This window comes from Danio aesculapii, chromosome 9, assembly GCF_903798145.1.
Source record: "Danio aesculapii chromosome 9, fDanAes4.1, whole genome shotgun sequence".
NCBI lineage: Eukaryota > Metazoa > Chordata > Actinopteri > Cypriniformes > Danionidae > Danio > Danio aesculapii.
This window is the reverse complement of record NC_079443.1, coordinates 39,851,623-39,868,314: the sequence shown is the minus strand read 5'-3', so window position 1 is coordinate 39,868,314 and position 16,692 is coordinate 39,851,623. Positions and strand designations below refer to the sequence as shown.

The window sequence follows — 16,692 nt, the reverse complement described above, 5'->3', positions numbered from 1 at the left end:
GTGTAACAGAAATCAACTTTCAAATTTGACTGAAATTACCATTTAGAACAGGCCCACGGGCAACTAAGGATCCTAATGTTGGTGACCCCTGATCTAGCTGTAGATCCAATTAATTAAATTCTATGAGATTGGTTTACTTATTATTTAGGGGCAAAATTACCACAGCTCTCCATACTCCACACAATAGATGAATTAATAAGAAGCATTTAAAACACATTGGATGTATTTATATTATTACATGAATCTTGTTCTTATTAGTTTCATTTAGTTTTAACTAGCAAATATCAATCACATACATTTTGTTAGTGTAAAAGTGTGTAATCCAAACAGATGGAAATTTTATATGCAATCAGAATCATCTTATTTGTTAGGCCTAAATATTTATTTTCAGCTTAGGTTGCTTTCTGACAAATACAGACAAAACAATTACCTATTTCTCTTTTTTTAAGATGAGAAATGTGTTTTATTTGGAAGTTCAAACAACTACTAGTTCTCCTCATAGACATCGAAAGCTTGTCAAGTGTATCAGATAACAAATGCCACTTTGTTCAGCAAAATGTGATAAAGAAAGACTGATGGCCTCCCTGTGCGGTAGTTTAAATCACTTTAATGCAGTTTAATTCAATCAACTTTCTAATACAGTGCTTTTCCCACTCCAAGTCATTTGTTCTGTTTTCAAATCATCTGAGTGTAATAAATAATTAAAAACAAAGGTTACATAAATTATGTAATGCTTTACAGGCATAAAATAAACTAAGACAGTATAATACAAACACTGTTTATTTGAGCAACAATAAATCTTCTGAAGCATCTGAACCTGCTGATTTATGAAATCGAGAGGGGAAACTTGATGAAGGAGACTGTGCCTCAGTATGATGTCATTTCCTGGTGGATCTCAGATTTTGTGCTTTGGTGATCTTGAAGTCTGTAACAACACAGAATAATCAGTCAAATGCAAGACCATCAAAAAAAGTAATAATAAAGCATTTATCTATTACATAATCAAATGTAAACGTGTGCTTTAGTTTTTTAATCTTCAGGCAAAAAGTCAGAAGTGTGACTCCAGCTGAGCTGAACTTTAATTTGAAGATTACATTTGTTTATTTATTTTAAAAAGCTGATTCTGTGAAACATTATTACAATTTAAATGAAATGTGTTCTGTTTTAATACATTTGAATACGAATATATAAAAAAAACAGATTCATAGCAGCCTTTTCAGCAGTCTTCATGGTACTTTTGGATTTGAATTGGTGCTGATAATCCAAAAAAATATATTAATTCAAAGAAAATGGAGTATTCTTTACTGAATAATAGATTCAAAAGAACAGCATATAATTGAATGATAAAATATTAGTATATGTGTACTGTTATTTTTGGTAGTCAATGCACATTTGCTGAAAAAAAACTGAAAAAAAAATCCCACTCAGGGGAGCGAGTGTGATGAGTGCTTGTTATTCAGATTGTGTCCAATAGAGGGAGTTATGGCTTCATTTTCTGTACGTTAGAACGTGTCCTGTTTAAAAAATAAAAATAAAAATAAAAAATATGACTGTCCTACATTTCTACCATGCTTTTTAGGGGACACCCATCAAATGTCTTTCTGTGCAAACAAATAAGTTAATTTACCAAAAAGAAATCATTAGGCATGTTTAAAGTAAGCCCCTTTTGATGAAGCATTAATCAGGGTTCCTGCAGGTTTCAACAAGTGAAATGTAAGACTTTTTAAGACCCTTTTAAGACCATGATGAATGAAATTTTACTTATACAGTAAAACTTATACAGAGCTAAACACTTGGAATTCGTTTTTTTCTTGCCTCAAAAATAATAAATAAATAAATAAATAAATAAATAAAAATTCTTAACCACATATTTTAATGTCAATATTTTTTCAGCATTTTTTCAAACAAATGCATTTGTTATAAAAACTTAAGTTTCATGTCTATTTATAAATATTATGTCCATTCCCCCTTACTTCTGTAAATAGTTTTTGTATAAATGGAAGATCATATAAAGGCATATATTGCCCTGTTAATGTCATGAAGAGTTATGTAATTGTTTATTCTTTTCTTTTCCCGATTTGGGAATTTAATTTAGAGAGTTTTCTGTAAAAATGTCTAACAGCTGTGATTGTAAAAAAAAAAAAAATTATTTAGATGGGTTGATGATAATTGGATGCGTGTTGGCCCGACTGTAGCTTTAGTTGGACAGAAGAAAATTAAGACCTTTTTAAAATGTTTTAAGACCTACAACAAAATATTTCAGTGAATTTAAGACATTTTAAGAGCCCGCGGACACCCTGAAGATTTAATTTATGGATGAAAGCGCAGACTCAAATACTAATGAATTCATTTTTTACATCTTGATATTTCTCCACCATCTTAAGTACAGGTTAGCATGTTGTTTAATTTCTACATAAATAATAGCAAATGACGATGGAACATTATTTCACCCATATTTTGACTCATTTAATACATAATGTATTTCAAATTTACTGCATGCTTTTTATCAACATATATAAAAAAATCTGTCAATTTAAATTCGTTCAGAGACTAACATGGCAAGTCTTTCCTTTGAACCGTTTTGCTGTATCCATTAAAATGTCCAGCTCAATCAGGCTTCAGTAACATAATGATAGTGAAGAAATATAACGCTCCTTTGAAATGCTTGATTAAGAAAAAATATTCCATTTGACATTTGTGCTTTATACTTTGATCCATCCTCACATCTCAATTTCACATCATTTCCTCATGTCTTAAAAGCAAGGATCTAAGACCCGAGGAAAGAAAACAAGGATATGCAATTAAAAATGTTGAAATACAAATAAAACACCCTAGTTTACCCTGACCATTACAGGCCAGCTATGCTCTTCATCACACCTCAAAGTCTCCTCGTCTTCATCTGCCAGAGGGAATGTCCGCCTCTTCCATGGTGGCAATGTCTACATGATAGGGAAAGAAATCAGTTAAAAGTTTGAAAGACACATATGAATTTAATATTTTATTATATGATTGATATTTCTAGAATAGGGGTGTAACAGTACACTAAAGTCCTGGTTTGGTACATACACTCACCGGCCACTTTATTAGGTACATCTGTCCAACTGCTCATTAATGCAAATTTCTAATCAGCCAAACACCCATTAGTATCAATTGAGCACCGTGTCAACGCCACAGCCTACCTGAGTATTGTTGCTGACCATGTTCATCCCTTTATGACCACAGTGCACCCATCTTCTGATGGCTACTTCCAGCAGGATAATACGCCATGTCATATAGCGCAAATCATCTCAGACTGGTTTCTTGGACATGAGTTCACTGTACTCTAATGGCCTCCACAGTAACCAGATCTCAATCCAATAGAGCCCCTTTGGGATGTGGTGGAACGGGAGATTCAGATCTTGGATGTGCAGCCAACAAATCTGCAACAACTGCATGATGCTATCATGTCAGTATGGACCAAAATCTCTGAAGAATATTTCCTGTACCTTGTTGAAGCTATGCCATGAAGGATGAAAGGCAGTTCTGAAGGCAAAAGGGGGTCCAACCCGGCACTAGTAAGGTGTACCTAATAAAGTGGCCAGTGAGTCTATATCCAGTACACTCATGACAAAGAGATTACAAATCTCAAAAGGTTTTTCTGGTAAAATAAAGATTTAAATAAATAAATTAAATTAAAAGGTATCAGTTTTTAATATGCCGTTTACATTATGTGAAGTTTATTTAAAAAGTAATTCCGAGAGGATCACGTGCTGATGATTTATCACAGCCTTGTATTAGCTAATCATGATCTTCCAATCAAATGAGCCCTAAGCTACTATAAATAAACATAGTCTTCGGTCCACTTTATCTTCGTTTGGAAGAAACCCCCCTTCCTCCCCATTCTCTTCCTTAGGGCGGCACGGCAGCCCAGTGGTTAGCACTGGTAGCCCCACAGCAAGAACACTGCCAGGCCTGGTCCCGCCAGGCCGGTGGGCGTTTCTGTGAGGAGTTTGTATTTTCTCCCCGTGTCCGCGTGGGTTTTCCCCGGGTCCTCCGGTTTCCTCCCACCATCCAAAGATATACATTATGCATAACAGGCTTAGCAATCAAGCTCTCGTTTAGCTCCTTTTTCTCACATGTTCCCTTAGCTATTGCAGCCGGGGAATTATGAGATCCACCGAGCTCAAGCTCCCCTCTCACTCTGCGAATGGGAGGGAGCCCTGAGCTCGAGGATCCCTTAAGCTCAGGGCTTTCTCCCGGGACAGCATGCCAAACAAGCTTTTGATGGATCATCAGCTAAGTGTGAACTCTTGAATGCAATGGTTATGGTTTGTTACAGTTACGCTTGGCATCCATATTACTCCAGCATTTTTGACCAAAAAAATAAATAAAAAAATCTGAATATTTTGAAAAAAAAAGACCACCTTTTTAGATTAAAAAACACTGGTATTCTGTTTCTGTATAGACAGACTGAAACACAAACTATGGACCCTTTTCACATTTCCAGGTTTCTTAGTAGCAGAAGTCATCATAGTTGGGTAAACTTCGAGCACAGTGAATGGGAGAGTACAACAAATCCCTTTTTTACAATCCTATTTGCTGAAATAATAAAAGAAAAACTCCACGATGGTGTTATCAAGACTTTCAGAATAAAGAAAACAAATTGTGAGACTCGACAATGGCAAGCACAAAATAGAACAACAAATGTCCTCTCCATATACTCTGTATTACTAAAGCCTTGCACAAGCGGTAATTAGTTTTTTGTAATTTGATGCAAAGATGATATAATACATACATAAATATATATAAATGTTCATTTGTTTTTGTTTTTTTTTTTAAATCAAAATATTACAATTTTTCAAGGATTTAAGATTATGATGACTGTTAAACACATCATAACAGTCTTGTGAAAACAGCTCTCTACAAATCGCTCTCCGATTAGTCTTTTGGACTAATGCCTATTGTTCCCTGATTTTTCAAGGCCCTCACATATGATCAATATCCAACTGTGGACTGCAAAGTATAGATGGTAGAAAAATATGCACATTAATGGTAATGTATCATCCAATTTATGCTGTATAGTGTGGACAAAGATCATTTTTCTGAATTGCAATAAAAACGCCAGTCTGGACGAGGAGCGATTTTATTCTAAACAGTTTAGCAGATTACACCTGTAACTTTATTCAAATGCAGTGTGATGTGCTTTGTTGTACACCTTTTTTATTGGGGGAATTTATACATTTAGGTACATTTTGACAAATATATTAAGATCCTCCACATTTTGCTTATGTATACAAAATTTAACAGAATATGATGCTTCTTTAATTATTGAATATCTTTATTACTCGTTTTTTTATAAATTAATAAATTAAATAATTTTTAAAAATGGCATAAACAATCAAACAAAATAACATATACACATCTAAATTAAATGACTGTACAAACAAAATTATAGAAGAATCAGGAAATGTGCTTGAAAGACTAGGAAAAGTATGGATAAACTTTTTAAAAATCTGTAAATAACTTGCCCGGATGTGAATAAAAACCATTCATGTATCAGGCATTTCTTTAACTTAAACATGTTCTTTAAAGCTAACGTTTTTTTCCCCAGCTGTTATTTTAGTGCCTCAGCCTGTAGGTACAGTAGTTGCTTTATATAGACTGGTCTTGATTGCTTACCCACATGATTGATGATTATTGGGTTAAACATTCAGCATATGACTCAATATGCGCCTATTTTTCATCACTTTGGACAGCGACTCCTTATTAGCATGTAAAAGGAGTTCTCACATGATCCTTTTAAACGCACATAGAATTGTAACAAGCTTCCACAACCTTACATACAGAACACTCTAAAGAACCTATTTGCATTGTTATTCGAAAACCTGGCCCTGTTCAATTTCAGTATACACTACCTGACAAAAGTCTTGTCATTGATCCCAGTTGTAAGAGTAACAAATAATAACTTGACTTCTAGTTGATCATTTGGAAAAGTAGCAGAAGGTAGATTTTTCAGATAGATCAGCTGTTGAACTGCATTCCTGAAAACAATGAAGGTCAACGTGCTCCAGGATTGGCCAGCCCAGTCACCAGATTTAAACATTATTGAGCAGGTCTGGGGTAAGATGAAGGAGGAGACATTGAAGATGAATCCAAAGAATCTTGATGAACTCTGGGAGTGCTGCAAGAATGCTTTCTTTGCCATTCCAGATGACTTTATTAATAAGTTATTTGAGTCATTGTAGAGATGTATGGATGCAGTCCTTCAAGCTCATGGGAGTCATACACAATATTCATTCTTTTTCCACTGCACCATGACTTTATATTCTATATTGTACATTATTTCTGTTAAGTGACAGGACTTTTGTCTAAGCAAAGTCAGACCTTACTGTCCTAATTAAATAATTAAAAATCAAGGCATGATCATTTTATTTTGGTAAAATAAGCATAATCTAGAGGCCTTTACCTTTCAAATACACTTCTGACACCAACTAGAAGTCAAGTTATTATTTGTTGTTCCTTAAACTATGATAGGCGACAAGACTTTTGTCAGGTATTATAATTGGGAAAGGAAATGAAAAACTTGTTAAATTGCTCATCATCACATTTTATAACAAATTGTCACCGTTTATAACTATTTAAAATAAAGTCAATTTATGGTTTAAATAAGAAATGAAATATTATATATTAATATACTTAAAGTTGAAGTCAGAATTAATAGCCCCCCTGAATTATTAGCCCCCCTGTTTATATTTTTCCGCAAAAAAGATTTTTTTCAACACATTTCTAAACACAATAGTTTTAATAACTCATCTTTAATAACTGATTTATTTTATCTTTGCCATGATGACAGTAAATGATATTTGACTAGATATTTTTCAAGACACTTCTATACAGCTTAAAGCGACATTCAACGTCTTAACTAGGTTAAATAGGTTAACTAGGCAGGTTAGCGTAATTAGGCAAGTTATTGAATAACGATGGTTTGTTCTGTAGACAGTCGAAAAAAAATATAGACTAAAGGGGCTAATAATATTGACCTTAAAATGGTTTTTAAAAAATTAAAAACTGCTTTTATTCTAGCCCAAATAAAACAAATAAGACTTTCTCCAGAAGAAAAAATATTATAGGAAATACTGTGAAAATTTCCTTGCTCTGTTAAACATCATTTGGGAAATATTTTAAAAAGAAAAAAAAATTAAAAGGGGGCTAATAATTCTGACTTCAACTGTAGATATGTTAATATAATACTACATGATATATGAAATTAAAATAGAAACAATACTTTCCCAATAAATAAACTCATTTTCAAATAAATTAAACTAAATAAATTGTCCACGTGAAAGGGAATTCTTTCAATAATACAAAAAAACTCATTTTTGGCTTTTGCTATATGGAGCCATCATTCATTTAAAAAAAGCATCAAGCTATTTTGAAAATGATATTATAATGTGAATATTTGTTAAGGCATTTTATTTATCACTCATGTTCATGCACAGAGATGCGTTTGTCCCACACTGACCTTTTATGTGAGTTATACAGTAAGTGTAAGCAGTAGCTGGAGACTAGCTTAGCTGGGTGAACTGTGTGCAAAAATCCGAGGCAGAGACTACACAAATGTGTCTGACACATAATATGTTAGTGTAAGAACTTTTGTCGAATTTGAACTGTTTATATTATGCAAAAATATAAAAAAGTCCTGTGATGAAAGTCCTGGACCAAATTGATTAGGTGTGAATATGTATACTGTTATACCCCTAACTGTGAAAATGTTACCTCTATGTCATCCTCCAGATCTCCAAGAGAACTAAAGGTGGACGGGTCAGGAGAATGAGCAGGTGAGTGACAGTGAGCAGGATGATTTCTCACACATACAGAAGAACAGCTTCTCCTGGATGACCTGTGGAGACCAAAAAAAAAAGAAGAAAACATGAACTGGAGAATAAATGAGCTATAAGACACCAAAAACCAGCACTACACACAGACCTGATGCTTTGACTGTCCTCCTCCCAGCACGACCAGTGGAGCTTCTCGCTACGCTCATATATCTGGTGTCTCTGAAAGAAATCCACATCTTCTATAGCTTCTGACTGAAAGAGATAATAATAGTCCATCACTCTCACTGATAAGGCTGGCAATCACCATTTGTATGGCATACAGTACGTTTATAAGTATAAATAGTCAAACCAACCAGTTTTTCCTCCTGCTCATCATGCTCTCTTTTCAATAAAGGTGAAATGTTTAACTTTCGCCAGCTGAAGTAAGGGAACAGAAAAAAGAAAGCTTTAGTTCATCCACATTTTCATGCTTTAGCACAGTTCAGGGTTCTTACACATTTTTACTACTAAAATTTCATGACTTTTCCATGATTTTTCCAAGACTTTAAAGTAAATTTCCATAACCAAATGTTTCATACAATGTCTACATATGCGTGGTAAAAGAAAAACAATGCAAATTTATTACAGCATATCGTAAAACACGCAACAATCTATTTAGTTTCAATTTATATTTATATCTATGTAAAATTGATTTAGATAATGCTTACACTGCACTAATATTGTGAGAGTATGTGATTGGCCAAGGACAGAAAAGAAGTAAATAACCTATATTCAAGTATACAGAAATCTGTTTTCCATGACCTTTCCAAAACTTTGTGAATTTTGTCTGTTTTTCCAAAAAAGAATGCAGGCCTGTAAAATGCCATATCAAACCCTGACAGTTACTAAAAGTGACTACCTGATACAGTAATCTATCAAGCACCCTCTATAGATTATATAGTCATTATAGATTCCTTTTCTTTTTCTTTTCTTACTACACATTACCGTCATATGTCATAATAGATTCCTTTTTTTACTACACATTATTGTTATATGTCATTATAGATTTTTCTTCTGGAAACTCAGTGAAAAAAATGGTTTAATAGTCAATAGTCAATTAGTTATGGCTAGTGTTAGATCATAAAGATACTAAAATACTCTTAAATCATAAAAAACATAAATGTAAATAAGAGTTAAAGAAATACTATAGTTCCCCCACATATGAAGATAATATGAATAAAATTGGAAACTGGCAGCCATGGACTACAATAGGTTTTCAAAACTACATAATGTCCTACTATGAAAGCAAGTACATCTTGTTACCAACATTCTTCATAATATCTTGCTTTGTGTTCAGCAGAAAAAAGGTTTGAAATCATTTGAGATTGATGTTGACTGCTAGTACTTTATCAATAACTAACTATTACAAATTGAGAGTAGAACATAATATATATATACACACACACACACACACGCACACAACAATTCTGTCTGGTTCTCAAATCTCATTGGCTGATAGCCTTCCGATCTGTCTGTAATAACAACACTCGTACAGCCTCTTCACCCTTGTGTAATACTCCGCCCACATAGAGTGACAGCAGATGAATAAACTCACTACAGTTTCACAAATATTGCAGCTGTTGGACAACATAATGTACTTTTGAGGCTTTTTTTAGGCAAGAATATAGTTGTTTAGATTGCAACTATGCAGTTTATTTATAAGGACAGTGACTATTTTAAATATTTATAATTTTAGAGATTGGCAGCCATCAGCCTGTCATACTGAGCAGAACAAAGACGGTTGTGCCACAATGGCGACAGAGACCGCATCATTTCTCCATAGGGGAGAAAAACTGAACGTAGAGCTGATCAAATCATTATAAAACAGGTAAGGGACATTCTAAGTTGATCTCTCTCTCTTTTGTATGTTGTAGTGCTGTATTTATACCATAGTGATCTGGTAGTGTTTGCTTTGCTTTGTCTTTTTCGGGGTTAATTATTGTGATCTCCCGATTGCAACAGAGAAATACTGGGAAATCTCTGTACACTGAGATGGCATTTCATGCATCATGCGATCTTAAAATGTGAGCAAAATCAGCTGTTTTGTCATCACTTTAGACATTAAGCTAGAGAATCATTCAAACACTAGTTCTAAAGTGATGTGTTTTTAAGCAACGGTTTCTGCTGATCTGACGTCAGCTGTAGATGCGAATGAGTGGTGGAAGAAAGTAGTTCCTCATTCAAGAGGATCATTAAAACAGTGTTTGATTTATTTTTAATGTACATGATTATGCCGTCGAACTGTTGTATAAACACAGTGCTATATGGCTGTATATCGTCACTGGTTGGACACTATGGCACTTTTTAAAAATAAATAATCTATGGGGGGACATCTGCAGGTGGTAAAACCTATAAACACACACTATTTAATTTTATATTGAGAGTTTTTATCTGCAGAAGTAAAACAGCCTTTTGAATAATTCTGGCACATTGTAGATGAATGCATTATTAGTGTGAATTGCCCCTGTCAAATATCCCTTAAATAAATACATTAATTATTGAATCAATAAGTAGCATTATCTTTTAATGAGGGTCAATAAACTAAAGAATAAGTACAAGTAGTCAACAAAAAGAGATTTAATAAAAAGATGCTATTATCCAAAAAAAAAACAAGTATTATTAGAGGAAATAGTAAAACAGCTTGCTTACAAGTTTTTTTTAAATGGTTTACTGCACATTTAAAACTGAAGTTCAATGCTCATTTAAATTGTAATAATTTCACCAATGAACTGTTTTTACTGTGTGATAAAATAAAATGGATTACTCACTAGTGTACATCTACAGCTGCACAAACATACTGATCCTTTTCTAATGTCATTATTATCAATTATCCAAACACTCAATACCTGGGCGTCAGAATGTTCTTATACTGAAGCTTTTCCACATTCACCGAGGAGAAGAGAGACATGGGAATGACAATGTTATCAATGCTATCCCAGTTTCTTCTACGGAATGAAAGCTAAAGAAAAAGGGACAGTAATTCAAAATATTAACCAGTAATGAAATAAACATTCCCTTTAAGGTAAGCAAGCTTGATCATTGTTTGGATTACTGCAAACTGAAATATGCAGTGTTTCTCATGGGGTTTAATCAAAGGGCAGACCTGTGAGTTTCTCTGTTGTGATGGTGTACAGTAAGAGATGTTCACATCCTCTAACGGTTCCTCCACATGACTGTCATCACTCTGGGACACCAGATAAGGCTGCGGTGTAACACTGGAGACCTGCATGCCTGCAACAAAGCACTGTTACTCTTTGAACTACTTGTTTGCATGAATGAAACACAAGGGGGAAATAAATGAAAATAAAAACTCTGTCATCAGAAAGCATGTTTAGGCCTGGAACACACCAGGACAACGCCAAACAACTAGCACTGATGAAAATCAATTGTTGTCGCTTTGTGTTGACTTGCATCTGGTCCAGTCTGTACCAAAAAGCTGCACATGAACACACCAAATCCAATGCAGCCAACTGAAAGAGATCAAACGTGTCTTTCCACACCTGTAGGGGGCAGTAATCCATTTTCTCATTCCACAAAGGGAACTTCTGAACACACACATCGTAAAACAAAGCAGGATTTAATACCATAATCACTGTAATTCTCACCACAGAGGGATTTACTCGTGCAAATATGTCTGATAATCTAAAAACACAGCAAAATTACAGCCAGTTTTGGTGTGTTTCTTCTTGACTTGAATTGTTTACTTGGGTGTGTCACTTCAGTTTTTGTTCTAACACTCTGATTTGTTGCATTTGTCAATCTAAAGTTAACCCAATGAGAAGGGACATTTTGAACACACCAGTGCAACTATCAAGACCAGTGTGGACCGATGGCCAGATGAAGCCCAATGGCTGACTGTCGGCTTGGTATGTCCCAGCCTTTACATGCACACCAATATACTAATAACACATAAAAATCTGCTTATTGATATACCCTGTCGGCCTATGTTTATATGTATACCAGCACTTCAAGTGAACTGCCTTTACAGAACCTTCACATGACCACATGCACTGTCAGCTAAATAACTGGGGTAAAAACATGCATGTAAACACACCCACTCTCAAGTTGTTTCAGACCTTTATGACTGTAATTTGTCAGTGGAGCATAAAATGAGGACTAAAGTATGTTGGTAATCAAACTATTATAAATAGTTACTATTATACAAAATATTTCGTGTTAAACAAAATAAGTAAATAATAATGATGTAAATAAATAAAGTAAATAATGACATAATTGTATAATTTGTCAGAATAAATTAATGACAATATAAATTTTGGGCTGGACCATCATATTACCCATACGTACCCGTTGGTCTCTCAGAATAGTGCAGTCTCCTTTTACTTTCCCTGTAAGAATGACTGTGGTGGTCTCGAGCACCTGCCCATCGTATAGGAGTGCTCTCCTGTCTTTGTCTCTTCAAATGCCCTTTGTTTTTCGTCCCGTGACTGCATTCTGTAATCATTCATTATATAACATTAAAACATATTATTACTACACAACAAGCATGTTTATAACAATTATATAAAAATATATGATATCATTTTATTTTAATTTCCTTTAATACATTTTGTTGAATTCAAGTAAGGTTGTATCTACATACCAACTACTTCTGACTAACTGTTAGGTTGGGGTTATGGTTAGTGTAAATTGACATGTACTTGAAAGTTTCCTATAGTCAGTTAAATGTCTGTTGAGGGAGCAGTATCAGCAGATATTAAGCAGTCAGTTTACAAATACTCAAATGAGAAGTAATTGGCATGTAGTTGTGATGCAACTTTTAGTCAACAAAATGTGCAATAGGGACCATCAAAATAAAGTGTTACCACATAGATATTCATTTTACATATCAGGGTACTTTCACAAAGCATTTTTGAGTCCCACACCCGAAATTTTCATGAACATTTTATATTTTTCTATTATTTATTTAATCAGACTATCAAACAGAAAAAGATTTCTACTTCGTCTTACTTCATTTAATTAACAGCCAGTGACAAGACTTTTGTGAGAATAACCACTAGTATGAAAATTCATGTAAAATATTCTTTATGTGTAATTTATTGAGGGAAGCTTTGGTGTGCATGGACTCACTGGCACATAGGTGCAAAATAAGATCAAGGGTTGTACCATAATACAGTACAAGACTAAGACAATATGGGGTTTACATGATTAAAAATCAAAAGTCAATATAAATTGAAAGTGTAAATAAAATGAAAAGCGGCAAAACTTATTTAACATATATAGTTGAAGTAAAAATTATTAGCCCTCCTCTGAATATTTTTCTTTTTCAATTATGTTTAATAGAGCAAGGAATTTTTGCACAGTATTTCTTATAATATATTTTCTTCTGGAGATAGTCTTATTTGTTTTATTTCAGCTAGAATAAAAGCAGTTTTGAATTTTTTGAAACCCCTTTAAGGTCAATATTATTAGCCCCTTTAAGCTATTTTTTTCTCTCGATTGTCTACAGAACAAACCATCGTTATAAAAGCCTAATTATCTTAACTTGCCTAATTAACCTAGTTAAGTCTTTAAACGGCACTTTAAGCTGAATACAAGTATCTTTACAAATATCTAGTCAAACATTATGTACTGCCATCATGGCAAAGAGAAAAGAAATCAGTAGGAGATGAGTTATTAAAACTATTATGCTTAACATTGTGTTGAAAAAAAATTCTCACTCCGTTAAACAGAAATTGGAGAAGAATTTACGGGGGGGTTAATAATTCTGACTTTTACAATGCAGTTTCTTTTTATTGATTTTATTTCATGAGCAAAACAGAGTTTGTTCGATAATGTATTAGCTATGCTTTAAAAAACAATACCAATAGCATAGATATCACAATGGAACCACAAGACTATAATACATTTAGTCTATAAATAATTTGACACCACTGAAAGGTCAGCGAGTGCTTCTAGGTCTGTTCAATGCCTGCAGGCTAAATTTGTGAGTTGTTGCGATTTGTGAGCCTCCACTCATTGCCTGGAAAGCTGCTGGACTGTGGATAAACCACCTGAGCCACTGAGATAAACACAGACAATGCACCACAATGTTATGACTAAACCCACACAGCAGCCTACAACCCCTTCCACCATCCCACACACTGGACTTCAGAAGAACTGCCATTAAAAGATCACACACAAGCTGGTGATGTGAAGACAAGACGTATATGGGGGGGGGGGGGGGGGGGGGGGGGGGGGTGCATGAGGTGATTGTGGAGGAAATATTCCTGGCTTTCATTTACCATTTAGTTCCTATGTAGTTATTTTTTGCTCGCTGACTCCATGGGTGCTTCGCAGCGCTGACAGAAAATCAACTAAACAGCATGAGGTGTGCTTTTACTTCAGAAAGCCATACCACACTTCCATTCCAGAGCAATCACTCACTCACCCTGACAGTCTTAATGTTAAGAACAGCATTTCTGGATCAGTAGCCCCCCTAGTCAGACAATAACCAGCAGAGCAGAGAAGAGTGGCAGAGCATTAATGATTAGAGCGGGTGAGTCAGAGTCCGGTGTCAGGTCAGTTTAGCTCACTTCAAGCACAACGCTGCATTAAGACTGAAGCAGTTATTGACATGACCATCAGATCTGCAGTGAACATGTGCGTCACTGTGTAGAAAAATGCAGCTTAAATGTCCCAATCAGGCCAATGTCAACTTTTTAATTTAGTGCACGAGTCTACAATGGAAATTGAAAGTTAGATAAGCTACAATTTCCGAAGTCATAATATAGTCCTACATGAAATTAATCTAAGTTTAGTAAGTCATATTCATAAGATACATATATTCAGATTTTTTAAAACTTAAAATGCATGATATTGGAAAAAAATGATATTGCAATATTTTATTTTTCTGCAATAAGTATTGCGGTATGAATACAGTTTCACAAGATAGTTTTAATAGCTCTATTTAATGGTTCTCTAACAGTATTCAGGTACAAAAATAAAAGAATCACAATGCAAAACAATGCTTTTCTTCCTTTGCTTTGTCTCATTTCTAGTCCAAATATCAAAAAAATTCCTAGAGGACAAGACAAAACAAGACCTAAACAAGACAAAAATTCTAAGTAAGAATATTTTTGTTGTTGTTGTTGCACAAATCATATAAATTCCTTATAAATACAGTGATTGAATACAATTCTGTGGCTACTGCTCAACTATAATTCAGACTGAACATTGAGTATCTTGTGATGTGACTACTGTGGATGCTCACATTGCAATATGGATGCTAAAACAATATATTGTGCAGCCATATTAAGGATCTCAGCATACTGTGTCTTGACATTCAAGAGACTGAAAGGTCTTTCTGCAGTGACCCTAGAGGTCTGTGCAGAACTTCCACTCTATTCTGCACCCGACTGCTCCCACTAATTATTCGCTCCTTGTTCACCCCAAGCAGCAAGCTCCCACTCTCCCTCGGGAAGCTAATGTGGAAGTTAATGAAACTGCAATTCATCAAAATTCCCCTAGTCCTGGCTCCATAATAGAGCAAATTTCTTTTGACCTAACTGTTGAAATGGCTAACTTTACAACAGAAAAAAGATGTTTACAGCCTGGTACAAAGAAAGATTTTGGTGAATTTTTTTTTTAACTCATCCGTACAAATTCATACGAATTAACCACTAAACTGACAAAACGTAAAATAGTTACGTTTGCTTGAGAGATCAGGCTGGGTGTATCTAAATGCATTTACATAAAAATTATACAATTTCTCTTACGGAATAATGATCGGGAGACTCTGCCTCTGGGCCTGAGACAGTGATGAGGACTGGAGAGCTCAGTCTTCAAGAGGAGAGATCGCTGAAGCACACTTTCTTCAAACAGCGCATTCTGAAGATGGAAGGACGAAGGCATTTCTAAAGGATAGAACACACAATACACATAGACATCACCTATATACTATATAACTGCAGGTTAACTATGTTTATATATAATAACTTTAACTGTTAAAAGCTGTTAGTCACCAAATAGTTTTTAGTAACTAATAAAGTTATGGTAACCTTAACTTTTCCAAATTTGATAGTAATGCAATAATGTGCATCTTTTGTAAAGCTGCTTTGAAACAATAATTACTGTGAAAAGCAGTATACAAATAAACTTGAATTAAATTGAATTGAATTACACAAACCATGCTTATACAACAAACACAGGAAAAAAATAGTGGCACTGGACTGATGAGAAATACAAGGCTGAAGTAAACTAGTATGGAAACATTTGCACAAATAAGACAATAAAATACCTTTCTAAATAAAGCCAAATCTTAAAAGCTCATTTGATCTATCCATTCCATATTCCTGCTGCTACACACAATCAGCAAAACAGTAGGACGGGCACTATTGTGATATTCTGATAGAGTGTCAGTCTGACACAAATTATACTGACAGAAATGACTTGGTGCAGAAGTGATTAATGGATTCCTGTAGTATTAAATCTCTGTGAAATGCTTATGTAGGTAGCATATTTAGGCATCTAAAGCTGCATTTCATGTACAATTTATGAAGGCCATTGGCCTGCATGGTTCGAGACTTGTGGAGGGGCGCATCGAAGGATTTGCTCTTCAGTGTGTGAACTTTCAGCAGTGAAAATTAAACCACACTGAACTAAACTGAACTTAAACTCTGAAAACTGGACTGAGACTGTTTCAACTTACTATAATCTTCAATGTTGAGCTGTTTTGACACAATCTACATTGTAAAAGCGCTATGAAAAATAAAGACATATTACAATGTACAGTACTGTGCAAACGTCTTAGGGAGGCAGCTTTGGGGGTAAGACTTCAGCACAAATCTATCTAATGAGCATGTGCAGAGTGATTACTTTTAAGTCAACTATACCTTTA

The 16,692-nt window shown here is 34.5% G+C and overlaps 1 protein-coding gene across 3 annotated transcripts in view; it reads right to left on the bottom strand.

Annotated features, from left to right (window-relative positions):
* Positions 1-509: 509 nt before the first annotated feature.
* The window catches only part of kansl1l (KAT8 regulatory NSL complex subunit 1-like), a 37,311-nt gene continuing 21,128 nt past the window's right edge, over positions 510-16,692 (bottom strand). The window contains exons 7-15 of one of the 3 annotated variants that reach the window (XM_056465877.1): positions 15,572-15,709; positions 12,162-12,308; positions 10,960-11,087; positions 10,703-10,815; positions 8,171-8,234; positions 7,966-8,069; positions 7,756-7,879; positions 2,841-2,939; positions 510-925 (exon numbers count right to left, since the gene is read on the bottom strand). In XM_056465877.1, coding sequence (XP_056321852.1) covers positions 896-925; positions 2,841-2,939; positions 7,756-7,879; positions 7,966-8,069; positions 8,171-8,234; positions 10,703-10,815; positions 10,960-11,087; positions 12,162-12,308; positions 15,572-15,709 — 947 coding nt within the window. In that variant the 3' untranslated portion in view covers positions 510-895. The remainder of the gene's footprint in view (positions 926-2,840; positions 2,940-7,755; positions 7,880-7,965; positions 8,070-8,170; positions 8,235-10,702; positions 10,816-10,959; positions 11,088-12,161; positions 12,309-15,571; positions 15,710-16,692) is intronic. The other 2 variants (XM_056465878.1, XM_056465879.1) reach the window with 2 other exon arrangements.